A 26,208-nucleotide genomic window follows, 5' to 3' on the forward strand; every position below is an offset into this window, starting at 1 on the left:
AAAAACGTAGACAGAAAGAGTAGTTAAAAAAGTGCCAGTGTGAATGAGTCAAGTTGTGTAAATCACTTTGAGAGCTCAGTTAGCTTAGATATAAGAACCAGTCCATATTTACAGTGACTACGTCCCTTTAAAACTTGAACCATGAAATAACTGCCAGAAATCTTCATTTTTTTGATAATGGAGTGTTTGTTGAACCCTAAGACAAAATATATATAAAAATATATCAAATTTTAATCTGCATATGAGTTTTCATTTGTATCACATTTGCTACATAACCCATATTTTTGCAATTTAGTCATTAAAAATGTGTCATGCAATTTAGATCACTAGTGAGTGACTAGTGGTGGCTAGTGAGTCTCGCAAAACCCACACTCGGCACTTGCCAAACGAATCCAGGAAGGGCAGCTACCACTTCCTCCACCAACTTCCGTAAGACAGACAATGACCTAGGAACTGGCAGAACCGGCTGAAGACAGCAGCAGTTTTCCGCAGCTCTCATGATCTCAACACTGCCAGTTTTGTCAGGCCAGACGTTGCTAGGACTCTTTGCATGGTAACAAATGCTATAATTATTGATGCTAATAGAACCAAGCAAGCTAGACTGAATAAGAGGGTTGAAGAACAGGGGGTCTTCAATCATGCTGACATAAAACTCAGAGCACTTTTGTCCAGAGTGGTAGAAGGATGAAATCCCTGAGATGTCCGTACCAGTCATCATTTTGATCCACATTTGTGGTTTGTGGTATAAGAAATGCTGAGCAGTCTGAAGACAAAAAGACCTATTGCAATTTTTTATGTCAATCAGTCGCTGCCCACCTTCCGACAGAGGTAAGAAAAGTGCTGGAGATTTAACAACCCCCCCCCAAAAAAAGGCAACCAGTCTCTTCTCTATTTCCTGCACCAGTGTATGTGGAGGCTCAAAAACCATTTGATTCAGAGCGCTGAAGCAGCCAGATTATTTATAACCACTGATCTCCCCAAACAGGACATCTGTGACTGGATAAATGTCCATCCACACAGTTGGGCACTAATTTTCTCCACTATACTCTCCCAGTTTTTGGAGTTGTTGGAAGTCGTCACTGTCAAGAAAAGCTCCAAGGCATTTCACCACTCTCTCTGCTCCATTGCAGCACAGCTGGAAATAATGGCTCCCACTTGCTTTTCCACTCTCCTAAAAGTAACCCTTCACTCTTTTGCCAGTTAACACTTGCAGAGGATGCATTCTCATACAGTGATAGCTTTTCTGTAATATGTGCAGTGTTGGGGAGTAACGGAATACATGTATCGCCGTTACGTATTTAAAAAACAAAATATGAGTAACTGTATTCCGTTACAGTTACCGTTTAAAAAGGTGGTATTTAGAATACAGTTACCTTGTTGAAATAAATGGATTACACGGCGGTACTTCCCTGTTTCATATTGTGGCGGGTCAGGACTGTTTGGGTTTTGTTTGACAGCTACGTTCTGTTGTTCCAGGCGGCAGCGTTACGGTTGCCATGGTTACAGGGTGACGCTTTCTCTCTGCGTGTTTCCTGGGTGAGAGAGCGCCTGTTGTTGTGCTAAGCTAATAGGCAGAATGCTACAGGTATAGCTCTAAAGAATGTAGCCTCATGGGCAGTGTAGTCCGTGCTGCAGGGAGAATGGACTGCCATACTCGTTATGTGTCTGTGAGCAAGGTGGGAGAAAAAGGAGAGTCGAAAAGTACGAGCTGTCATCGAGCAAAAACGGGAGCTGGAAGCATGTAAATATAATAATAACCACTGCAGCCAAGAAGAGTGCCTGAGGAGCCCAGTTGTAAGTAAGCTATTAAGACTCGACTGTACACCGTGTTCGTGTTTTCCTCCGAATCAATAAGTTCTGTTGGAGCAGCCTTTCAACGCCTCTCTCTGTCTCTCGCTAGCAAAGTTGACCCAGACAACAAAGTAAAGCTAGTTTTCGGCCGGACACAGAACCCACCGTATTAGTCAGAGGTCCCTTTACTACGGTTCTGAGCCGCGGACCTTCAGTAACAGTAATAAATCACAGCAATAGTACATTCACGTAGTTGTAAACAGCATGATAATATATTAAGTAATCCAAAGTATTCAGAATACGTTACTCTCATTGAGTAACGTAACGGAATACGTTAGAGAATACATTTTGGGGCATGTATTCTGTATTCTGTAATGGAATACATTTTAAAAGTAACCTTCCCAACACTGAATATGTGAATATCATTTCAATTAGTAATAAACACAGTCAGATCGTCAACATAGGCAGAAAAGATAACTGATATGTTGGCATCTGTAGCAAAAGTCAACCCCGTGAACCCTTTGGTTCAAGAAGGGTTCAATAGCAGGAGCATACGGCATGCCAGATAACAGACAACCATCCCTAATGCCTCTCCAGACAGGGACTGGTCTGCTGAGTCCCTTTCTATCTTGTGGTGGCTGTAGCTCAGGAGGTAGAGCAGGTCACCTACTGATCGGAAGGTTGGTGGTTCGATCCTTGGCTCCTCCAGTCTGCATGTCAAGTATCCTTGGGCAAGATACTAACCCCAAGTTGCTCTCTGATGCGTCCATCGGAGTATGAATGTGTGTGAATGTAGTTAGATAGCACTATGTATAGAGAAAGTGCTTGTGAGAATGGGTGTGATTGGGTGAATGTGGCATGTTGTATAGAGCGCTTTGAGTGCTCCGAGAGAGTAGAAAAGCGCTATATAAGAATCAGTCCATTTACCATCTTCAACAAAACAGCAGCTCAATCCATGAAATAATTTTTTCCCCCAAACCTGCATCTTAAAGTGTCCTAAACAAATAATCCACTCTATCAAAAGGTTTTTCTTGATCTAACCAAAAAATCCAGCTTTTGAAGATGGAATTTGGACTTTAGATCACAGATTTAGACAGATCCAATTTGGCTCCAGTCATTTCCCAGCTCGTGACATTTGGATCCATTCACAGCAGCTTATTTTAGATTTACAATCTGTCTTCCTTATCTAAAATATTTCATCCTTTCAAAACTGTACTGAAATATCTAAAATCTGTACAAGCCATTTGAGAAATTTGTAATATGCTTAAATTTATGATAAATCTTTCCTTTTTTAGTTAAATATAAAACAGTGACTGTCAGGAAGCCCTCATCTATCAGTGAGGGCTGATATAGAAGCTTAAACTGGGAACATTAAAGCAGAGGGTTTTCTGTCTTTTTATTCAGTAGTGGCAGAGATAATAAAATTCTTTATTATTATTTTTTGGAGTTAAAGTGAAAGTTAAAAACAAAATAGGCAAAAATGGTTGCAAACAGTGGGTTTTTTTTGTCTTTTGCTTTTTGACGTCAAAACACTGATGTAAACTTCAGCCTGAGCGTGATAAACGTGCCTGACACATCACTCATGTCCCAACAAGGAAATTTGGAGTTATTTAAGCACTGTTACGCAACTCCACCTAGGGAGTGTACTGGAATTTTTTTTTATCACATTAAAATACCCATTAAAATTCTTTAAAGACGTATGAAGAAAATTTTTAAATTTCATATGATGAGTTTTCACCTGCTTTCTTGAATTTTTTGTTATTTCTCAAAGATGAGGCAATTTTTAGTCCTGTGTCATGGTGCTGTCGGTCATTGCTCTATTTTAATAGTAGATAGTCTGTATATAACAATGGACATATCAATTCTGTTAAATTTTATCTATAGAGCACAAATCACGACAACATTTACCTTAAAGCGCAGCTGTTTTGATGATGGCTGCTCATGTATGAATCTGACTGAGAAATCAAGAGACACTTAATGCTCACAGAGCAGTGACTTGTTACTCCTCTCATCCATCGCATGCAATGCAGCGAAGCGTGTTCGGACCACCACTCAATAAATGCATGGCAAACCCCACTAGGGTTTAAATACCTGGGACTCTTCAACAGTTGGTTTTTAGAACTGAGAAAGCCTCTGGTATGAGAGGTGAAAGCGCTTCACAAAACTTAAACAAGGCCAGTTGCTTACTTACTTACTTAGACTATCATGTCCTGGATATTCATCAAACCTACACAGACATTCGGGTGAACGTTTGATGGAGTACTGCTGTGTGATCGAGTGAAAGTGCTTTTAATACCTAAAATGAATATAGAGGTACTTTATAAGTGCCAGTCTATTTATCCTTTACTTATGACTCTTCTGTGCAGATGCTTCAAGCTGTTGCCAATCTTTGGAATCAGTGAAGAGGATTTTGTGTGTGAATCTGCCAGCTCACTTTACCGCCGAGAACTTGTGCAACTCCACTATTGCATCATAGTGACGGATGTGTTGTATGCAATACCAAACTTCCCTGATGCAGGGATTTAAAAACCCTGCCAGACAGCACAGTCGGGCAGAACAACGCTGACAGAACAACTGTGAACACAGCACATTGACACAGCTTCTGATCTCCAAATTTCAACAGGTAAGCTCACTTATAATGTTCGTTTGGTTTTTTGACAGTGTTCATCTTGAGCAAAGAAGATCCTTGCTTTGTAACAGTAGAGAGCAATTTTTTTAAATGCTATAAAAATGTAAATAGTAACCGAAACAAAATAAAGAAAGTATAAGATGAGTAGAAGTTCTGCTGAAAATCCAGCTGTGAGGATAATACAGATTATTTTCTGTGCTTTAGCAGATCTTAACTCAGTAAAAGATGGACTTGGAAATGAGCTACATGGCTGAGGAATGGAGCCTCAAGATGCCCAAGGGACTGGACTTGGAAGTTTCCCATCATCCAGTGACAATGAAGAGTGTGGTCAACCTCATCATTGCCATGGAGAGGTTCAAGACCAGCAATTCAGAGCCAGTGCTGAGCACAGACTTCCAGGATGAAAACCTGCTTTCCATCATGCTGGAGAGCATTGTGGAAGGTAATCACAAGTTTAATACTGGAAAAACTCATAATGAGCCATTATCTCTTCTATAAAATATGAATTAGGTTTAGCTATTTTGAATTCTCTTTAGATTAATGCACAAATAATGTATCTTTCCATTTTACCATCCTAGTCACATCTAGTTTAACACCATATTCAACCATGCATGTCTGTTTTTGTCCCAGAGCATATGATCGAGAGGACAGGTCCACCACCTCAGTTCACCAGCAGGGATGAGATTGAGTGCACTGTGACTGACAGCCAAAAGAGGAGCTTGGTTCTGGTCCAAAGCAGCATGGAGCTCCATGCAGTGATGCTGCAGGGAGGCAGTGATGACCGCAAAGGTAACTACATGTGACACTTAGACGTTTAAATAGTTGAAAATCATTAAAAATCATCATCCATCATCCATGTTGTTAGAAACATGAAGTAGAAAAGAACTAAAATGCCATAAAGTAGAAAGGATAGGTAGCTTGAATTTAGTAAATTGATTCAATTGTGCCTCTAACATTTTCCTGCTTACGTATGCTGCCATGTTTTATTAAAATGACCTTGTATCCATCACTCTCTCCACAGTGCACTTGAACATGTCGACCTACGCGCACCCTACACCCAACGCTGAGACCAGGCCTGTCGCTCTGGGCATCAAAGGCACAAACCTCTATCTGTCTTGTCACGAGGATGACGACAAGCCAGCCCTCCACCTGGAGGTAAACTTCTTTCAGGAATCTCACATGAAAAGCACACCATTTGTTATAATCTATAAGACACTGCACACATATAGATGAATTAATATTTGATATCAGGCCTAATTTTGTTGACTGAAACTCTCTGACATGGATGTTTGCTCTCCTCAGGAGGTGACGGATAAAAACAGTCTGACAAGGATAAGCGATGAAAGCGACATGGTGCGATTTCTCTTCTATAAACGCGACACTGGGCGCAGCATCAGCACTCTCATGTCTGTCCGCTGCCCCAACTGGTACATCAGCACAGCGCAGGACGACGACCAGGTGGTGGAAGTGTGTCAGGAGACCGCCCCACGCTACAGAAGCTTCAACATCCAGCGCCAGAGTTAAAACCCATTAAGGATTCCCAAGATGAATTTTGGAATTTTATTTGCGCTCCAGTTTGACCTTCTTACAGTATGTGCTAAGTACATAAATTGGAATAATGAATGATGTAAAGTTACATCACAAGGTAGCATCATTGTGCTCTCTGAGCATCTGGTGTGTATTTATTAATCAATAATTTAACATACTGTTGATGCTTTTATATATGTATTTATTCATCTATTTATGCTATTGCAAGATGTTAATTATTTGTTTGTTTGTTTGTTTTTACAAACAAGTATTTAAATGATCTAACAATCTTAAATAAATTTTTTATTCCCAATTTATATTTGTGGCTGATATATTCTTTAAATATCTGGTAATCTACTCAAATAGGGATAAATAACAGACAATAACAGTCTCTCACCACAACATACAGCAAAGTTCACAAAATGTTATTTGTGAAAATAGCCAGAAATCAACCACTGTTCCTCAGCTCCGTGCAACGCCGTGTTCTGTAATAAACCCCGAGTCAGAATAGAGCTGATGACACCGGCAGGCTACACACTGATCAGTACAGCCGGTTCTGTGATTGGCAACTAAACAGACATTAACCATCATAACCCTGATCACTTTCTGCCCAACTTATTGGACAGGCAGATCACTTTATCTATCAGACTCTGCTGATCCAAGCACAGATACCTTGTGCAATAAATCTTTACAATGCAAGATTTCTGTTCTGATATGAGTTTATTTAAACTCTGCTCAATCCAACACATTGTGTGCACATTAAGCCACTTTATTGCAGTGTCTCCTACACGTTTCACTCTGTTACGGTGAGAAATTTGTTTGGTTTCTGACATTTATTTTATACATTTAGTAAACTACTTTTATTTTCTTATTTTTCTTAATCTAATTCATTGAGTCATCTGGCTAAACTTACTGGAGTTACTTACTAGAGCCATTTAATTGTATTTTATTCCGTTTTTGCTTTGATATTTTGCTTACTGAGCTCCTTCAATTTTACTATATATCCTGTATTTAATTAAGCATTTTTTTCCTGTTCTGAGATTTTTTTTTTCCTATGTAGTCTACCTTAATAATTTATCTTATCATGTATGATCTTAGCCTACCTTCTTCTTCCTGTTCATTTTACTAGCGATGGGCAAACAATTCAATGGTACACTGTCGCCACCAAGTGGCAGAGTGTGGACTAAAAGGCACTTAAAAAACATTCTTACCAAACAAATTAGTCTGTCTAAATCAGTGTATCTTAGTTTTTGTTTGTTTGTTTGGTGCCTGGACTTAACTGCTAATTGTCTACACTTGATTATGTATGATTTTGACGTATAAGGGATACAACGTCATCCCAGACGCCATTATGTTGTCCTGCCTTTAATCTTTTAAATTTGGATCACTAAGTAATTTAAAATAAAACCTATGTTTCCAAAAAAAACCCCTCTCATTTCAGTCATCACTTTAATGAGTTGTATCGTACCTTCTTATATATGTCGTCTACGGTGATATTTTTGAAGAGTTTTTATACAAAGTTTGGTCATATAATAAAGCACAGCTGACACATCATGTCCAGGAAATAGTGCGCCTGCCTATCATTCATTTGCACAGATGATTTCTGCTCTAATCAGCGCAGGAGTTTTGCGCAAGTGAGTTGTTTTCCCCCGAAATTTCAAATCATCCAATCAGAGAAGGGAGGCGTTAACTCCCGGCAATTTCGAAAGCGGATGCGCGAGCGCAGTTATTATGGGCGACGTTAACGTGTTTGAAACACGTTTGTTTAGCTGATTTCTACAAACTTATACGACGAAAACCATTTCTATTAGAAATGGAAGAAGGGGAATCCGAGCCAGTGCTTTCCAGAAAAGGTTAGCGAGTTTTTTAAGTTCCATAAAAGCTAGCAAAGTTTAAACGGTTAACAAGACGTTATGGCTGCGAGTTAGGAAACGTTAACACTTACAGTACAGTTAGTATTAGCAATTCAGGGTGGAAGAAGACGGATAGAGTTAAGTGGGTGGTAACACTAAAAAGTGACTTTTATCCGCAGCCGAGGTGCCTTTTGAGTATTTTAACCGACCTTCCTAATGGCGGTCTGTCCATGCAGGAGCCTGCTTTGTTTGTTTTGTTTAACACGTACAATTCATATTCATGCTTTCATAGCATTGTCCCGGTCAATTCCCTCATTGTATCAACAACAAATTTCGAACTATATATTCTTTTAGAATGTATAAATAACTGGTCTGACATTAATAAATAGAAGATTGAGTCTTAAATAAAGTTTGAGAGCTTGGATAGTGTAACAGCCAAAATGATTTAATGCTTGACTGTGAAAATGGCAAGGAAACTCTAGACCTGTTGGAATTTATTATATAACCAATTTATAACCATACAATCACCCTGTTCTCACTTCTGTATGTATAACAAGCACAAAACTTGCTATTGCAATCTTGCATGTATTCAAAACAGTGGTCGATGACGTACATGTGTGGGACTCACAATGATTTCCCTCACTCACTGAAATGGCACCTTAGGCACCTGTATAATCCTATTATGACCCACAATCCCACTTTTGATTTCTGTTTTATTCTCAGTTATTTCAGAATAAGTGGATTGGAACATTTTTATTGTTTAATTTTCACGCATTGTGGGTGCTTGTTCTTGCAGGAGCAAAGCACAGGGAGCGCCACATGTAATGTACTCACATTAATAAAGCACATTTCTAGTCTTACTGACCACTCAAAGAGTCTCTAAGTCCTACTTAGAACATACTTCTACATTCATACAGCACTTATCTGTACACTTTAACAGATAAGCACTTTAACATCCACAGCAAATTTAGAATAACCAATTAATCTAACATGAATGTCTTTGGGAGATTGCCAGAGCACCTCGAGAAAATAAAGAGGACTGAGGACCAACTGCTTGTTCTGAGTGTTTACATCTCTATAAACCTATGACCTCTGTTCTGTATGTGAACCACATATAGTTATACTACTATGCTCCTACACTGTTTGGAGATTTTCCCATGATCCTTCAAAGACCAGCAGGTGTCAGCCTCTGCTTGAACCTGCACAAATGTGGTGGGAACACAGATGTTTCGTATTACAATTTCAAGATCCCCCTTGAACTCTCTCCCTTAAAATATCCACACATATATGACATGTACAATTTCAACCGTCCCCAAAACCACCATTTTCATTGATTTGATCCAGAATAGCATCAAAGTACAAAACTTTTTTTTATCACCTGCCCATTCAACTAAAATATTCCCATGTATTTGTATATTGGCTCAGTTTAGAAAAAGGCATTACATTTCAGGATAAAAGAACAACATTTAACTTGAAATGTTTACATACTGTTCACATTTGACTCAAAAGGGCTTTGCTTGTAGTCAGTTTTAAAAGCAACAGACAGTGCATAAGAGAGGTGAAGAAGAGGTTTGAGGTTGACCAGATTGGTTAGAGAGGCAAACCTCAGATGGTTTTGAAAAGTACAGGGGGGTGGTAGGGATATATTGGGTAAAGGATGTCAACTATGGTGCATCCAGGCAGCAGAAACAGAGGAAGAGCACAGACAACATTCATGGATATAGTGAAAGAGGACATGCAGTGGACCTGCTGTGGCGACCCCTACAGCGAGCAGCCAAACCAAGAACGACACAAACAACAAATACATGATGTTGCTTCGTACTAATCCTTTAGGATTTTCAGTTTAGGCATTTCATGAATCTCGTTTACATGTGAGTATAGTGAAAAATCTTTATTTGATGGTGCTTAATTCCTGTATGTTTTCTGTCACAGAGATCCGTAAGCAGAAGCTAATGGAATATCTGTCAGCAAAAGGAAAGCTGAAGCTACCTGAAGCAAGGTAAGAATAAAACTGCATGTGGAAAAAAATGTTTTATGAAATGTTGCTGGGTGTTGAAAGGAGACAGCCCATCACCAGGAATTTATTATCTGGGACTGTGCCAGGTTTAGAACTGAAGAGGCCTCTTGGATGCAGTGTTGATTTTGAGAGCTAATTTTGATTACGTTTTAGTCAAGGTGTTTTGAGTAAAACGTCATTTAGTTTTAGCCATAAATTATTTAAGTTTTAGTTGTATAAATATAAGATTAAAGTAGACTAAATCTAAAGTTGAATTTGGTGAATAAAATATAAAGCATAAAAAGTTTCTCATGTTTTTACTGGTGAGAGTTGCTCCACATGGTTTGATGTCCTTGACATCAAATGCAAAATGAGTCCGTATGTATGCTCTCTCTTACTTGCAGGCATTGGGTCTTTTTTTTTTTCATGAGAAACATGAGCATGGGCACTCCATCCTGTTTGTTGAGGCAGATCAAATTGTACATGTCTAACATTGTTTGACTGATTGGATCACTTCCAAACTCATTCCACTTTTCATTTTGTTATTAAATATTGTCAAGTGTCAGTACATTTCATTATAGTTTTTGTCCTCGTGCATGAGTTTTTATTTAGTTATCATTGTTTTCTCTTGCATTAGAATCAAAATCTCAAAAAAAGCCCAGTTAACTTCTTTTCAAACACCCAAGAAAATGTGAGAATGAAAGTCCCCTATGGGTATATATGGTAATCTATATAACAAATCAGACTGATTTTTTCTGGGATTTAAATCCCCTACAAAGTCTCAAATCTTTCATATTTTTTAAGTATAAAAATAAATAAAACATCTAAGCAATGAACATTGCATCTATCTATGCAGATATATCATAAAACTATTGACCTATATTTGCATATACTTATTTACAAATCCACATTCCATATAATAAAACAAAAAGAGGTCCATTGGGTTCATGGATTTTATGTGCACTGACCATGATTCAATGAAACCAAATAATTGTAATTATTTTTGCGTTGTATGAACAGATGAATGACAAACATAGGGAGAAAATAAATTCTTACCACAGACTTTAACAAAAATAAAATCAGTTAATGATCAACTCTAAAAAGATATCTCAAATTCAAAATTCAAATTCAAATTTTATTTGTCACACACACACACACAACCATACACAGTATGACATGGGGGTGAAATGCTTGTAGCTGTACAATGCCCGACCATTAAATGACAGAAAAAAGTTTTACAGTATTTACAATTTACTACAAAATTTACAAATTAACTTAGGAATTTACAGTAAAAATAAAAATAAAAATAAATAAAAATGTGCAAACAGCAGAAAGAGATTATAAAGATTATAAATTATAGGAAATTATAGGAAATGTGTGGTGGTGCGTGTGGTGATGTGATGTGAGTGAGAGTCCAGTCTTATAGTGATGTGTGTGTGAGAGTCCAGTCCTACACCTGGTTCAGGGCCCGAATAGCCTGGGGGAAGAAGCTCCTCCTCATTCTCTCATTCATTCATTCATCATCATATCTGGTCATATCTGGTCATCATTTGGAAATTGTTGAAGGTCATTTTCTGTTTTGATAAATTAAGTAACTGACGTTTCACTCCTTAGGTCAAACCTAATTGGAAACTCTGTGAGTAAGAAGCCTGTGACATCTACACAAAAGGTACAGCTTGAATGCATGAACTGTTACTCACAAATCTGACAACAAAATCTTTAAATAATTCATTGTCAGCGAAGGAATCTGAGACAGTTTGTTGGCTGGACAGAGATGCTGTTTGGAATCAGGCTAGTGTTGATTCCCTTTTTGTTAATTCGTAGTTTTTCTTTCACAGGTTGTTGCAGGAAAAGAAAACAAAGCTCCAGTTGACGGATTCAAGCGTAATATCTCAAAAGGTCAAAGCGTGACAGCTCAGGCCAGTCGAGGCCCTGAAAAGAAAGCATTTGGTGTCAGTAACAAAGGAAGTGTAAACGGCAATATACTGACGGCACAGCAGAACAACAGTCGTCCAGCACAGCCAAAACCTAATCGAAACCCTTCGCTCACCAGAACATACAATGTTGAGTCCTTCAAACCTCACCTGAATGGAGCCGGCCATGTCAACAAGCAGGCAAATGCAGGAATTCAAACTTCAGGCAAAGCCCCTTTAAACACAGCTCATACAGTCAGAGTCAAATCAAAAAGCAAATTCAGCTTTGGCCCAAGTTCTGCCATATCAGGTCCAACAATGACGGGCAGTACCAGGATTAGTCTTGGCCCCCTTGTCAAAACAAAAACAGGACTTACTCCTGCAGTGATCCAGTCAAGAGCCACAAAGCCTAACCTACCACATACCTCTGTCACTGCAGCTAGTACAACTACCACAAATCAAATTGCGAAGAAGGTGCAATCCAGCAGCAAGTCAACATCAACAACGTCTGTTTCGCAGAGGTTTGCTGCAAATATTTCTTCAACTATGGGAGCTAAGAATAAAGTTCAGGGTCAAAACAAAGTTAACTCTAAACCTGTTCTGGGTAGTCATTCTCAGCCATCTAAAAGTCAGTTATCAAGTGGACTGAAATCAACATACACATCTCTCAAGTGCACGGTTGCGTCTTTTAAGCCAGAGGTAAGAGTAGCAGCAAAAAAATCAACTGGTCAGCCTGCAAACAAGTCCACAAAGCCAAGAACTGAACCTAAAGGGGAGAAGAGCCAGCCATGCAAAGCTGCCTTCCAAACATTCTCGAGGCCGGCTAACACATGCAACTCTCGACCTGTCGGTGAGCCTGCTGTGACTGATACGGGAAGGAAAACCAAGATAACTAAAGAGACAGCTGGCAAGACAGAACATCGTGCTTCAAATGCTCCTCCGCTCAAATCTGGTGTAAAAAGTAGAGTCGCTCCACTTATTTCACAGACAGTCCCGCCACCTTCCAGGACCGTCCGTCTCACAGGCCAAGCCACAAACACGAAGACCCCAAAAGTCCAGACTAAGGTCTTTCCTCAGACTGAGGGAAAGAAACTGACTGCTGCCCAGGTGGAAAGAATGTAAGTAGAGCAGTACAGGTAACTGTACTACAAAATTGTGACATGGTAGTTTGCTAGATTTCCAATGTAGTTCACAGTGGGATTAAGTTTGCCTTGTGACTTCGGCCCCAGTGACCTCAGTTCTTTCTGTATGTGATGAACACCAAAAGATATCTGTAGGACGAGATAACTTTTCAGTATTAGTATATACTGACTTTATTTGGCTTAAGCAGATCCAAATATAAAAACTATTATCTCGTTTCGGATCGATTTCTAGGTCAGTTTGTCACTGTAGACATTCCAAGCTCTGTTTTCATAGTTACATGTAATATTTGGTAATTGCTCATTAATAACTCATCTCATTTTGACACAAAGGAAAAAACTGCAGGAATGGCGGGAGTCCAAAGGCATTACCTACAAACGTCCTCCAATGCAAGTCAAACCTCAGGTCAGGCGCACGGTCTCAGTGCCTCAGCCTTTCTGGGCCTCCATGACTGAAGAAGATGAGGCCTACTCCCTCATCTGTGCTGTAGATAGATCCCTGGCTGACTGCCTCAAGTTACTCAGAGAGGTGTGTGTTGTATTTGGTTTGATTCAGTGTCACTTTTCATTTAACTGCTCACTTGAAGTTGTGTAGTAAACACAGAGAACAGACTTGAAAGTTTGTCGTCTCTGTGTAGTCATTAAATAAAGTAAGAAAAATGCATTTGATACAGAAAATATTGTCTCACCTTGTTTGAAAGCAGATGTGCTTTTACCTGCTAAAACTTACAAGAATATAACAGGACATCAGAGAATTTCAACCCCTACATTTAACTTTTTCTCACACCGGGTTAGTCATTACGTAATGGTAGTGTAAAAAGTTATGACTAAAGATAAACATAAAATAAACTCTTTGGAGTATCCTGCCAGTTACTTGAGAACACGTTTCACACCTGCAGGGTTGCCGAGACCAGGTGAAGGAGGTTCTCTCCCGCCTGCCTGCCGTTTCCCAGAAATTTGCGAAATACTGGATCTGTCAAGTCCGCCTCATGGAGCAAGAAGGAAACTTCGATGTCCTACCCATGTTCGAAGAGGCCGTTCGTATTGTGTTGGAGGTAAGGCAACAGTGATATTCAGACTCTCAAGGTCTTTTATGTATTAAAAAAGCATCTTCCTCTTCCATCTGTAGTCTTGTGCACACTTACATAAACAAAACAGGGCTTACTCGGAGAAAACGAAACCTTATAATATAGCAGAGGTCAAAAATAGCATAGCAAATCTTAACTTAAATGACTCTGTTGTTGATAAATCAGTGTGGGGTTTTCAGCATTTTTGGGGGGTGGGGGGTTATGTCATGCATCCTGTTTGTCTTTAGTGCAGTATTCCAGATAACTCAGAGGCCAGAATTAAGTGAGTTCCAGTATCACTGTTAGAAAAAAAAACAGGTTTTTGTTCGGCTTCTTAGCTAGGTAGAGCAGTTCAAAAACAACACTGCTGCAGCATGTTCATGGATAGAGGCTGATCAGTGGTCTGCGTAGCTTATTTAGCGAGTCACAAATACACATTCCAACTAGTAGCTTGGAAATTCTGACTGCATTTGGTAAACTGTCTTTCTCTTTAATCAAGTTTTCCTTTTATAGAAACGTTTGTATATGTTAGTCCTTCTCCGTTGATCTGTCACTTTTCATTTTTAATTGGTCTAGCATGGAATTGTGCCATACAAACAAATTTGAACTTGATACATGTATAGTTAACTTTAGCTCAGAGCAGGATGTGAAGAGTTTGTCGTCTCTGGGGAAAGCTTTCCAGTAATGTATAATAATTCTGCTTTCCTGTAATTGTATTTTGTTGTAGCCAGTGGATGAGCTGCGGATCGTGGTGTTTGACATTCTGAAGAAAAAGGACGAGATCCAAGGTAACTCACCTTCATGACCTTGGTGGGGCAGCGGCAGCGTTAAGATTTACAATAGATAAATTTAGTTTTGAGATAAGGGGTGTCAAACTCATTTAATTCATGGGGAACATATAGCCTAATATGAAATTAAAACCGTTGCATAATAATATAAGTTTCCTTCCTTTTAAACAAAAATACGACCACGAATGTTATTTAAAATATGCACATTTAATAAGATGCACATTTTTGGAGTATATGATTACCATTCTGAGGTACTTGTATGGTATCCAAAGCCTGGGTATTGTCTTTGTCATTGGAAGTGTAAATGTGCAGCTACTAAATGTACACATTTTCTACATCAAATCAAGTCCTGTTAATTCTTGCAGGATATTTTCCCCAATTAAATTTAGTGAAACCCACATTTTCATGTTGTTTTCAGCTAAAGAACAGGACAAAGAGGTCGAACATATTCCAACACCTGAAAACACTCCAGACTGTGGCAGCAATCCACTGATGACCCCCAAACCTGTCAGAGCGCTCATTTATGGGGAGAGAGGAGACTCGTCTGTGGTCAAGTACAAGATCACAGCAACCCCTGGGTATGTTCGAGTCATCGTTTCATTTTCTCCTGTTCTCTGATGTATTTGTTTGGTCGCTCAAAATTTTTTAGCATTAGTTCAGCTCTAATCTGTTTGATGACAGAGCCCATGAGTTGTAAGCTACTGAGGTTATGAGCCATCGACTTTTCATGATAACAACGCCAACGGCTCGTTTCCTTTTTTGCATTCACACGAATTTCTGCATCAGTTTGCAAAGAGCATGAAGAGAAAAAAACAATGTGGGGAAAAATGGGACATTGTCAGTCAGTCCCATTTAATAATCTCAAGGCACGCTCTAGATTATGTGTGCCAAGTTTACTGTGTTCTGTAGATACTGTGAGTAATGTAAATCTATATAAAGAGTGTTTGTCGTGCTCCTTTGAACACTGTCCCACAGACAACTTTTAAGAGATCACTCACTAAAATCACTGCTGGATGCACAGTTTGAGAAAGGCTAAGTTGTTGTGTTGCTTTGTCATTTGAGTGTAAATATTGAAATGAGCTACACCCAGGCTCTGTGCCCTCAGCTAGAAAAGCTGCTTTGCTCCTGCCGTGTGTCTCTGGCAATAAGATATTTCCTCATTGTTTTTATTCGGGTAGGGAAGCACGCTTCACAATACTGAGCTGTTCTCTTCACATAAATTAAATCCAGTTTTCTTAGTCGTCCTTTCATTCACCTTGAGTTGTCTCCCATGACTTACCGGAGTCTTTCAGCCCTGCTCTGACTCATTGAAATGACATGTTTGAACCATTCAAACCGCCCTGTGTTTTTGTTTGTTGTTTTTTTTTATTCTCGGCCCGTTTTTTGCAGCTAAGTAACTTCTTCATGCAAGGTATAGATTTGTTCTTATGGTCCTTCTGCTATTATTTTATTTCTTCAAATAATACAGTGTACACAGGGATGTAAATTAGCTTTTAAAACCTGTGCATCCGTGCATATATTTAGAACTAAACAACAGCATTTACCAAAAGAGGTCCAAAAGCAAACGCTCCACTAAAACAGGGTCAGATAATTTTTTAAGTGATGTTGATATTATAATAATGTTACTGTTAATTTGTGTTCAGGCTGCTGTATGAAACACATGTTAAACACGGTAAACTGTAATGTTAGAAGCTTTTTCACTGATCTGTGTGCTTTATTTGGTTTCACCTTTTTCCTTATTGTGTTTGAAGTATGCTTTTTGTTTTAATCACAAGTCAGAAGCAATAAGAAAGAAAAAAATATGCACAATGAGAATCATATCCAAGCAGCTTAACAAAGAAATGATGAGTTATTTACAGTTTTTACAGCAAGATGGGTTTTTTTTTTCTGTGGATTATAATTAATTATGTTTTATCTTCACTTAGTGGCCCTCCAAGTCAACAGAGAGAGTCAGTAAAGGTCAACGGTCAGGAGGTTCGCTTCTTCACCCCGGTTAGGCGGTCAGTGCGAATCGAGAGAGCCTCGCTCCGATACCCCTTTCCCCTTCAGGACCACGACCTGTGCGTGAACTCGTACAATGACCTGCTCTGTGAGGACGAGAAAGAAAGAAGCGAAGAGCAAACGGATTGGGAACCCAGCCCGTCTGAAAGTGGTGCACCAGTGTACGTTTACAGAGAAAACGAGGCGCTCAAAGACAAAGTGGTTGTCCAGCTAGTCTGTGACGACGACGATTAGCTTCAGTGGTTTATCAATATTACACCAGTTGTTACTTTTAATGTGGAAGGGAGGGTGAAAAAACCATTAGTCTGCATGCTTCGATGCTTTCACCCTTCTGTGATTTGAGAATATGAGTTTCCTTGTAAATATATTGGCTGATATTTTGGGGAGATTGTTGTTGTTTTTTTCATAATTTGGTGTATGACACTTCCTCATGGAAAATCTGTTGTGTTTATTTGGCTGCTCTGCACACTGTTTATTCACATACACACCCTCCTGTTCATATACGCAACACACTTCTCACTACCTAAGTACACATTGTCTTGATGCCGTTTCTTTTCAGTTATGACCTCCTGTTGACTCTCATTCCTTTCAGTTACGCCTGTGACTCAATGACATGACACATTTGAGCTTTTCAAACACTGTTTTCCTTTTTGGATATTTTTAATATTTCAAGTATTTGATATACTCCCTTATGGAGAAGCTGTTGAGTTTATTGTCCTGACTTTGTTTTTTTTTGTTTTTTTCGAAGAATACAATGTAAATAGTAATGTAAAATAAATATTTTCCCTTTAAAGCCTATAAATCTGTATGTGTATATGTTGCATGTATAGTTTTGCAGCACTTCTTGCATAACTTGGGGACTAAAATAAACAGCGATGGTTCAAAAACTGCTGTGGCTGTTGGGGCTGGAAGTATAGAACTAAGTTGCTCTGCATAGCAGGTCTGCATCATAAATATGTACAAATATGGTATTAATACGGAATAACAGAAACTGAGAATGTGTTTTGCCACATTTTCTCAATTTAAATGAATAAAAATACAAGTGGAAAGCCTTTACTGAAAGTCTGGGTGACTCATATTCAGGTATTGGGTGTGAGAACAACTTTAAAATTGCTATTTAAGAAACATCAGTCAAAAAAGAATAAGATTTGCAGACTACATTCAATAAGAAATGAATTAAATTTAGTTTACGCCTGTTTGATACTCAGTCGGACCCTCTTTTGTCTTCAGAACGTCCTTAATTCTTCGTGGCATAGATTTAGCATTCCTCCAAAGTTTCATTCATATTTACTGGCAGCACAGAGGTGGTTTCTTGGCACAGACGTTTTTCTCTGTGTGTAATTCTAAACAACAGCTCAGTGTTTGATAATGTTTAGAATAAAATGAGATAACCTTACCAATACAGTGCTAATGACTTTCCGGTGTTTATAAAAGAACTCATTGTGCTCCTAAGTGAGTAATGCTCACTAAACCTATTCCCACGTTCAATTCAACTATATTTTTGTAATATCAAACTGAATTTTAAAACCTCACAGTTTGTAAACCAGCCACTAAGAGTTCAAGAGTTAAGTCAATGTTACATACCGTCTGCACAACAAGCTGTTGATGTCTTAGAAATGTGCAGATATAGAAAAACCCTCATTTGGTGCCACATAAAGGAACTTGTGTGATTTTTTTATAGTTGGCACGTAGTCTTTGCTCCCTGTGAGTAGGCTACACCCACAGTGGAACTGACTCACTTCTTGCTCTTTCTGTTTAAAGTAGCTATAAAAATATTCATATTTAGTGCTTGTTGTTAATGAGTGAGGGGAACTAGTGAGCCAAAGGAATTTCTGTGGTTACACATCATTGATAGTATTGAAATCTCTGTAGTGATTCACTTCAGTGATCTTCAACTGGAAAGCCTTGGCTCAAATGGACCTGTAGCAGTAAAGCACCAGGACAAAAGTATAAAGTGTAAAGGTCTTTTGAAAATCAAATCCCCTCAAAAATGTATACAGTACTTTGAAAAAGTGTTGCTTCCCCCCATTTCTTTACATTTTTCTTCCAAAGAACCAGAATTTCTTGTGAATTTTTCTTTAAAGTAGTCTTAAGCAATAGTTTTTATTTATTTATTTTTAAAGTTTTGGACATTGGTTCTTTTTTTCTAGCAAATGAATTGCATGCTGTTCACTGACGCCTCATCAAAAAAGGGTCTCTGTGGAAGTGTGGCTCTGAAGAAAGCAATCTTTAAACAGAAAAGACTAAAGTATGACAGATCACGCAAGAGGTGGATTAAAGATGAGCATAATCGGGTGTTATGGAGTGATGAATTTGTGGTTCAAATCATTGTCAATCTTTAAGGAGGAGTTCAGAACAGAGGTACGACAGGGAGTGTCCACAGCCATCTGTAAAGCATGATGTCATGATTTAGTGCTTTTTAACCGTTGGTGTTTGGGATCTTGTTAAACTTGACACCATGACAACAATCCCAAACAAGCTGCCAGGGTGGTAGAGCTAAATAGAAAGAGACACAGTGGAGCAGTACTCGTCATGGATTGGCCTCCCCAGACCTCAACATTACCGAAGTGAGATCATGGTGGCGTGGAAAGGCACAAAAGTCAGCCAGAGAAAAGCTTTTAATGTTCTTTGAGAACCCCAAAGAACTTCTCAAATAAATGAGCAAACTTAGCTCAACACTTTTAACTTTAACTTAATATATATAATTAATGTATATTTCCAAGGTCACGAGCTTCTTCTTACAAGTTTCCCATATCTGGAAGCATAACAGTCACACTCGACACAGAAAGGGCGATTTGCCATTTTGGCCAGTAGAGGGAGTGCTACATGCTTCTACTATTTTGGATCATTTCAAATTGTTAAATTTTTGTGTTTGTTTTAAACGAGCATTTTGCATCAGAAGGAATTCGTTACGTCCTAAACATCGGTCTTCTCCCCTTTTAAAATCAACACCCATTTCACCTGTTCTAGGTTTTCTGAATCTCCACATTTATCTTGAACTTATTTGAGATCACAATAAGGAGGAGTACACTGAAATCAGTAAATTGCACTGTAAATTCAAGCTGAGGTAGGTGAGTTAGGTGAGCAGACTGCTTATATATATATATAAATAAAAAACTGCTCATATATATGAGCAGTTTTATTTTATTCTAACAGAAACGATAAACCCACGTCCAGCACTCCCACGTCCAGCACTCCCACGTCACAAGCTTGCGCAGTGACCCACAGATTACTCGCCTCCTATTTAAGTCTCCTTTCCGGCACTGCAGGCTAAAGTTACAAACTGCGCTTCTACTTCAGACATCATCACAGCCGGTAAGTCACAGGTGCTTTGATTTGTGCATGCGCAACAGCGTTCTTTAGCTCTTATAACAGCAGTAAAGTGGTTTAAAAATAACGCAGGCTGCACTGCACTCTCTATTTTTTGCAGCAGTCGCTGCAAAAAATATCTGAAGGTTTATTTGTCATGCGCTCCCGATTTTCTCCGTGAAATAGCTGTTGTTTACACAGGGCTTCATAACTCAAGACTCCAACTTGGTAATAGTTCAATAAAAGCTAAAATCTGTTATATTAGCTACTCAGACTCCAGAAGTAGCTGAATAAGTAGATAAATATTACATTAAACGTATTATTATTATTATTATTATTATTATTAAAGAGTGCTATTATGTGTTTTTGCAAAATTCAAATGATCAATATGCTGAAATGTCCCCCTGCATCATATTTTATTTTTCTCTTTTTGTTTGTTTCATTCTCCATAAGAAATTTATTCAAGAAAGGATTTTTTTAAAATCTCTTATCCTCTAATTTTAAAGCTGGATATATCAGTAATCACAGAAATAAATCACAAGCTGGAAACCTTCAAAGCTGCAAGGAACTTAAGATCATTTCCAGAAAGCATTCATGCACTAGGAACAACCATTTAATCCCATTAAGTCAAATTACTGAACAAGGAGACCAGTCTGTGTACCTCCTACTGTTCAAGATCTCTGCTGGTCTTAACGTTCTCCTCCTCGTGCCAGAACCCCTCTGAGCCGACAGGATGAATTCACGTGTTCTGAAGATTAAAGATGGGAAGTTTGTGAAAGTCCAGAGATTTCAAGATGGACTCAAGCTGTGTGCTGTTGACTCCCAAACAAGTAAGAATTTTAACAGCAAAATCATTCAGATTTGTCTAAGTGGCAATCCAAAAACAGGAAACAGCATTGTTTACACTGATAGCTTTATATGTGCACTGATTTATTGCATGAAATGGGTTATTGTGTCACCAATAAAGAAGTAAAGTTAATGTTATTTTGTTTGTTTGTTTTTTAGATAATCAAACGGTCTACATAGAGAAACATCGCTCAGAGAACTGGATAGCTTTTAAATTCAATCTGAACCGTGACGATATGGTGAAAGACTATTTCCTAAAGGGGGATAAACACTCCCTTGAGGTAAATAGAACAATGCATTTTCTCTCTCTCCGTCTCCCTGTCAATCATTCAATCTAAAACTACAGATGTCGACTTTTTTACATCTCTACGTCTGCTACATCTGTTTACAGCTGGTTCAGCTGGATCAGCTGGATAGTGACTCAGTGGAGTACTGGTTTGAGAAGCACAACTATGGAGGCAGCGAACACTACAGCCTCAAAACTGCGCGTCAACCGCAGAAATACGTCTGCATATCCCGGAAAGGCAGCCTCAGCCTCAGTGACACCAAGCGGGGTTTGGCTGAAGTTAAAGATGAGGCAAAGTAGATGTATGTAAGTTAGTTTACTTAATTCTTCTTTTTATGTTCCCTTTAAAATGTTCGAGGTGTTAAAATGGTGCAGGTTCACTATATGTATCTCTGGAAATCACATTCTTTGCAGCAGCCTTCCCTAATTATTCCTCTGTGTGCTCTTTGTCCTGCAGGCATTCGCCAACAGCCTTTTGCACACATTTACTACAATCCGCTCTGTCTACAAACTGAAGAGGAATTTTATTTTTAGCTGAATCCAAGCAGAACTTTCTCTTCCTGCTGTGCTTTGATAAAGTAGCTGGACTAACTAGAGCTACAAACTGGAGATTAGTCTGGCTGGCTAATTTTGTGTTCTTGGTATAGGGAGAAAAATGCGTTGGGTTGGGTGGTAAAAGCACAAAATAAAACTTTGCTCTTTTTTTCATATTGTAAACTACAGGTGGTGCAAAGGGATGAGACTACTGGCCAATCTCAAACTGTACAAACGTCGTCCATATGTTTTTAAAAAAGAATTTATTACAAATCCCAATTCTTTAGATTTTCGTATTCATCGTTCCCCTGTGATTGCAATATACACTCTCTGTTTGTTTCGCATGCCACGCTCAGCGACAAAGGTTTGTTCTCGGTGCCACGACAAACATAGTGAAGAATTTGGAAAAAGCACTACACACCACGTTTTTGTACGATATGAGTCGTTAGCCCCTAATATGATCAGACTCTGTGGCGCCCGAAGTTGGTGTGAAACTTGTTTTTGTTATATGGAAAAGTTCACAGCGACATACCTAAACTTAATTTCCTGAAACACTCTGAAAACTCTGAAATGTTTGGCTTGAATAACAAAGGAAACAACTGCAGCAGAATTTATCATGATAAGAAAGGAAGGGCGGCAAAAGCATGCTGGCTGCAGTACACGAGGTATTTTAGAGGTTTGATGACCCTGGCAAAAAGTTCATAGTTATTACTGCCGTCAGTAATATGTGGCGCACCAAGGAATGTGGTCTACTGTTGGTTTGTGTTGTTGTTGGGTCTTTTTCCTTCGCTCCTGCATTTTGTCTTGAGAAGACAAGAATCATAAAAGATAAACAACTTCTGTTTTGTAAGGTGGAAAATAAAGTGTAAAAACACTCCTGCTGCCATGTGTCTGCTTCTCATTTGTGTTATTTTAGAACTTTATTATCTTACTAGTTTTAAGCAGTTCTTGCCAAAGTGAGTAAACTGCTCATTCATCTTTTTTTTAAATGTTTATTTATAAGATTTTAAGTTCGAAGTTACATAAAATCACACCAGACAAAGGACATAAGATTAAAAAACAATAAGATTCAAGCACAGAAAAAAAAAACAAAAACCAAACAAACAAGAAAACAGGAAAGAAAAGAAAAAATACACCGATTAGCCAGTACAAATCAAAAGTTCAAAGAAATACCAGTGTCCAAAGAAGATGATCTTCTGTGTCAGGTTAAAATGGCCTGTATTTGTATAGCGCTTTTACTAGTCCCCAAGGACTCCAAAGCACTTCACACAACCAGTCATCCACCCATTCACACACTGCTGATGGCAGCTACATTGTAACCACAGCCACCCTGGGGCGCACTGACAGAGGCAAGGCTGCCGGACACTGGCGCCCTCTGACCACCACCAGTAGGCGGTAGGTGAAGTGTCTTGCCCAAGGACACAACGACCAAGACTGTCCAAGCCGGGGCTCGAACCGGCAACCTTCCGATTACAAGGCGAACTCCCAACTCTTGAGCCATGTTAGACAGGGCAACAGAGAGTTCACCAAGTCCAGAAGATGTGGGGAACAAGTCCAGGAAGGAATCAGGGTCCAGCAGAAGTGCTGTTTCACACAAACACAAAGTGCAGTCAAATGGGTTAAAGTTTATGTTGAATCCTCATTAATATGATTGAGAGGGACCCAGATTCCAACAAACTTTAAATGAGTGTCAGCCAGACAATAATGAACCTCTTCAATATACAAACATGCAACCATCTCACGTAGCCAAACCCTGAACAATGGAGGAGATGGTGATTTCCAGGCTCTAAGAATAAGTCTTTTAAGTGCTCATTCATCTTGAGGATTGTCTTACCTTCTCTCTCTTCATGATGAATTCTTCTTGTTCAGGTGGCTTTTCCATCCAGGCAGACTGTGTCACTGAGCATAGCACAACCTGCAGTAAGTATCTGGAAGACAACTAGAGCTCCCAAAAAATGCCTCATAATTTTTTCCGTATCCCAAGAGCTGCAGGAACAGACACAAACTCTGCAATACGAATCTGGATCAACACAGTACCGCGCTGGGACCTTTATGCTTCGTTTCCCGTTTCCCTGGTTGCAGTACAGGCACAGCGTCGCAGTCTCTGGTCCATGAGTAGTCTGTATCTATGTAACATGCTTAGTGTGACGAATAGCAGAGGTCATCCGGCTAGGGGTTTCTTTTTAAAGCTAAAATGTCACACTGCCAGTAAATTGACCTTTTTTCATGGCAGCAGCGTTTCCCTTGAATGTGAAAATGTTCCTCAAATGCTCTTTGCATGCGTCAACAGTGGATATCGAGGCTAAAGAGTATTTTCTTACATTTGTGTAACTAGTAAGTACGTTGTTGCAAAACTGTTTGGGTGGCTGTTATTTTTGTTTGTTTTTCCACAAAAATATCTATGGTGACTTTTTTGAGAATATTTAGTGATGTCCAGCTGTAGTGAAACTTAATACTTCAATATATCCACCCAAACCCAAAAGAATGAATTCATTTCACAACGTTTACTCCTGAAGGTTCTTGTCTTAATAAACAGACATTTCTTCTTGATGGAGTGCTTTACACGGGTAGTTAGGTACGAAGTTAATTATGTGTAGTGAGTGAGGTCAGATTCCAGTCGGCCTCAGTTTCCTCTCTCGTGTTGCCACTGTGCTTTTGTGTAGCTGTCACTCTTTAACATAACAAGCATCCTAAAACAAAACATACATTTATGCATTTATTGTTAAACAAATATGAGAAATTCAAAGTGCATTAAAAAAAAATGGCCATAAAAGTAAAGGCAGAGTTTACAGTTTCTATCTTTTATTGTTTTATAACCATTCAAACCTGAGGATAATCCTGGACGTATACAAAAACTTTCATACGTATTCGGACAGTGACGATGGTAAAAAGAGAGTGTGCGCTCTTTCAGCTTTAAGGTTTTACATTCCAGGACAGAAAACCAGCTGGATCTCACCAGGTCCTCAGATGAACCTTGGAACCACTTGGAATGTTACGCTGCAACTCAGCACATGACGCTAAGCAGAAAGAAATGCAAAACACATGGCTGAGGTTACAGGGCTCATTTACAGTGTTTAATGTTAAAATTCTTGAAAGCAATTTTAAAATCACAGTTTAAACGTCAGTTATTTATGTTTATAAATGTTGGGATTTTTAGATTAAATTCCCTTCCTAATATTAACTGGAAGGTGACCGACTGTCCAAAAAATGTTTTTGGGAGTCATATGGATCACAGCAAAAATAATTCATTTGAAAGCATGAGTGAAAACTGTGCTGCAGGCTGCAATTAAGATAAAAATACTTTATTCATTCCATATGTGAGAAATCCTTTTGTTATAGGGCCTGAAATGACATTATTACACCAGTAAAGGGATCTGCCTCTGTGTGGAGTTTGCACGTTCTGCTAGTGTTTGCACCTTTAATTAAAGTTTAACTAAAGCTTTTAGGATTTATTTATTTATTTATTTCCATGATTTTTTTTTTTTTAACTCCAACTACTTATTTGTACTATGCTTTTATTTCAGAGTGCAATGATATATTAAACTGCATAATTTTCAATAAAGATGTGATGGCAGCTGCATCCATCTATGATATACATACTGTAAACATTTTATTTTTAATTCAGACTTTATGATGGTGATAATAATGACTGATATTTTTTCATATAACAGTGTTAACTAAACGAAGCTAATAAACCTATTGCACAATGCCTCAGATAACACCAAGGCTTAAAGACAGAAGTCACCCTGCAGGAACCAGACGAGACAGCGTGGAGCAACACACAGTTAAATATTACTCTGAGTCTGACTCATCAAGAATTTTACTTTCTGTAGGTTGTTGGCTCTTTTAAAATTAGGACTCAACTTTTGATAACACGTTTTTATTTATTTTTTTATTATTTTACATTTACAATCCTGTTTCGGTGCCATGGCTCCCAGTCGCTGTTTATCACTTGAAAAAATGATAAGCGTTCTTTGAAGGTGTTACTTTCCCCACCGTCAATAAAAAACAGCCTGGCTTTGATCCTCCCGGTTTAAAAGCTGCATGCATCCTTTCTTTGCTGTAAAATCATTGATTATATCCTTACAGCCTGCATGTGGATTGCTTACTTTATTGCACAAGTGTAAGGAGTAAGGAGGAAATGCCAGAGCTCCACACCTCAGTGCTACCTTTAGGCGACTGTTGCTGTGATTTGTTGCTGTATAAATAAAACTGAACTGAACAGAAAGTGAACAGCATTACCTCCAGAGACATCTGCTTCTTTTGTAACTATTTTTTAAAAAAAAACTAATTAGCCCTTAAATGGAAATTGAGCACTAAACGTCTGGGACACACTTAAACAAACAACGGGAGACTGGATAGATGTTGTTTGAAAGCTGTCACCCTTATAAACTTTCAGCTGTGACAAACCACAGCAAGTAAACAGGAAAGTTCCTCATGCCACAAGTGGACAAAACACTGCTGTAAAGTGGAAAAAAGGCCTTAATCCAAGCTAAATCCAATTATGTACTCTTCTTCCATCAACCTTA

The 26,208-nt window shown here is 38.7% G+C and overlaps 3 protein-coding genes and 1 long non-coding RNA gene across 6 annotated transcripts in view; all 4 read left to right on the forward strand.

The window, feature by feature from the left end:
* Positions 1 to 675: 675 nt before the first annotated feature.
* The window catches only part of LOC146506285 (uncharacterized), a 68,311-nt gene continuing 42,778 nt past the window's right edge, over positions 676 to 26,208 (forward strand). The window contains exon 1 of the long non-coding RNA XR_014877158.1: positions 676 to 1,794. This is a non-coding gene — a long non-coding RNA (uncharacterized LOC146506285). The remainder of the gene's footprint in view (positions 1,795 to 26,208) is intronic.
* On the forward strand, positions 4,288 to 6,051 carry LOC146506286 (interleukin-1 beta-like). Of its 2 annotated transcripts, none has more exons than XM_085179812.1 (5): positions 4,288 to 4,414; positions 4,625 to 4,862; positions 5,051 to 5,209; positions 5,442 to 5,575; positions 5,723 to 6,047. In XM_085179812.1, exons 2-5 carry the CDS (start codon positions 4,646 to 4,648, stop codon positions 5,942 to 5,944), a joined length of 732 nt encoding a protein of 243 aa, XP_085035938.1. In that variant the 5' UTR covers positions 4,288 to 4,414; positions 4,625 to 4,645; the 3' UTR covers positions 5,945 to 6,047. The 2 variants fall into 2 exon arrangements, with proteins under 2 accessions (XP_085035938.1, XP_085035939.1); XM_085179813.1 differs by having other exon boundaries at positions 4,293 to 4,414; positions 4,628 to 4,862; positions 5,723 to 6,051.
* ckap2l (cytoskeleton associated protein 2-like) lies at positions 7,649 to 17,591 on the forward strand. Its single transcript, XM_085179808.1, has 9 exons — positions 7,649 to 7,800; positions 9,733 to 9,799; positions 11,411 to 11,465; positions 11,635 to 12,827; positions 13,182 to 13,377; positions 13,748 to 13,903; positions 14,643 to 14,703; positions 15,122 to 15,281; positions 16,629 to 17,591. Exons 1-9 carry the CDS (start codon positions 7,761 to 7,763, stop codon positions 16,936 to 16,938), a joined length of 2,238 nt encoding a protein of 745 aa, XP_085035934.1. The 5' UTR covers positions 7,649 to 7,760; the 3' UTR covers positions 16,939 to 17,591.
* Positions 19,890 to 22,552, forward strand: LOC146506288 (uncharacterized). 2 transcript variants are annotated; one of them, XM_085179814.1, is made up of 5 exons: positions 19,890 to 20,019; positions 20,727 to 20,843; positions 21,019 to 21,140; positions 21,251 to 21,451; positions 21,603 to 22,552. In XM_085179814.1, exons 2-4 carry the CDS (start codon positions 20,747 to 20,749, stop codon positions 21,443 to 21,445), a joined length of 414 nt encoding a protein of 137 aa, XP_085035940.1. In that variant the 5' UTR covers positions 19,890 to 20,019; positions 20,727 to 20,746; the 3' UTR covers positions 21,446 to 21,451; positions 21,603 to 22,552. The 2 variants fall into 2 exon arrangements, with proteins under 2 accessions (XP_085035940.1, XP_085035941.1); XM_085179815.1 differs by having other exon boundaries at positions 19,891 to 20,019; positions 21,251 to 21,447.

Source organism: Neolamprologus multifasciatus, chromosome 12, assembly GCF_963576455.1.
Source record: "Neolamprologus multifasciatus chromosome 12, fNeoMul1.2, whole genome shotgun sequence".
Lineage (NCBI taxonomy): Eukaryota > Metazoa > Chordata > Actinopteri > Cichliformes > Cichlidae > Neolamprologus > Neolamprologus multifasciatus.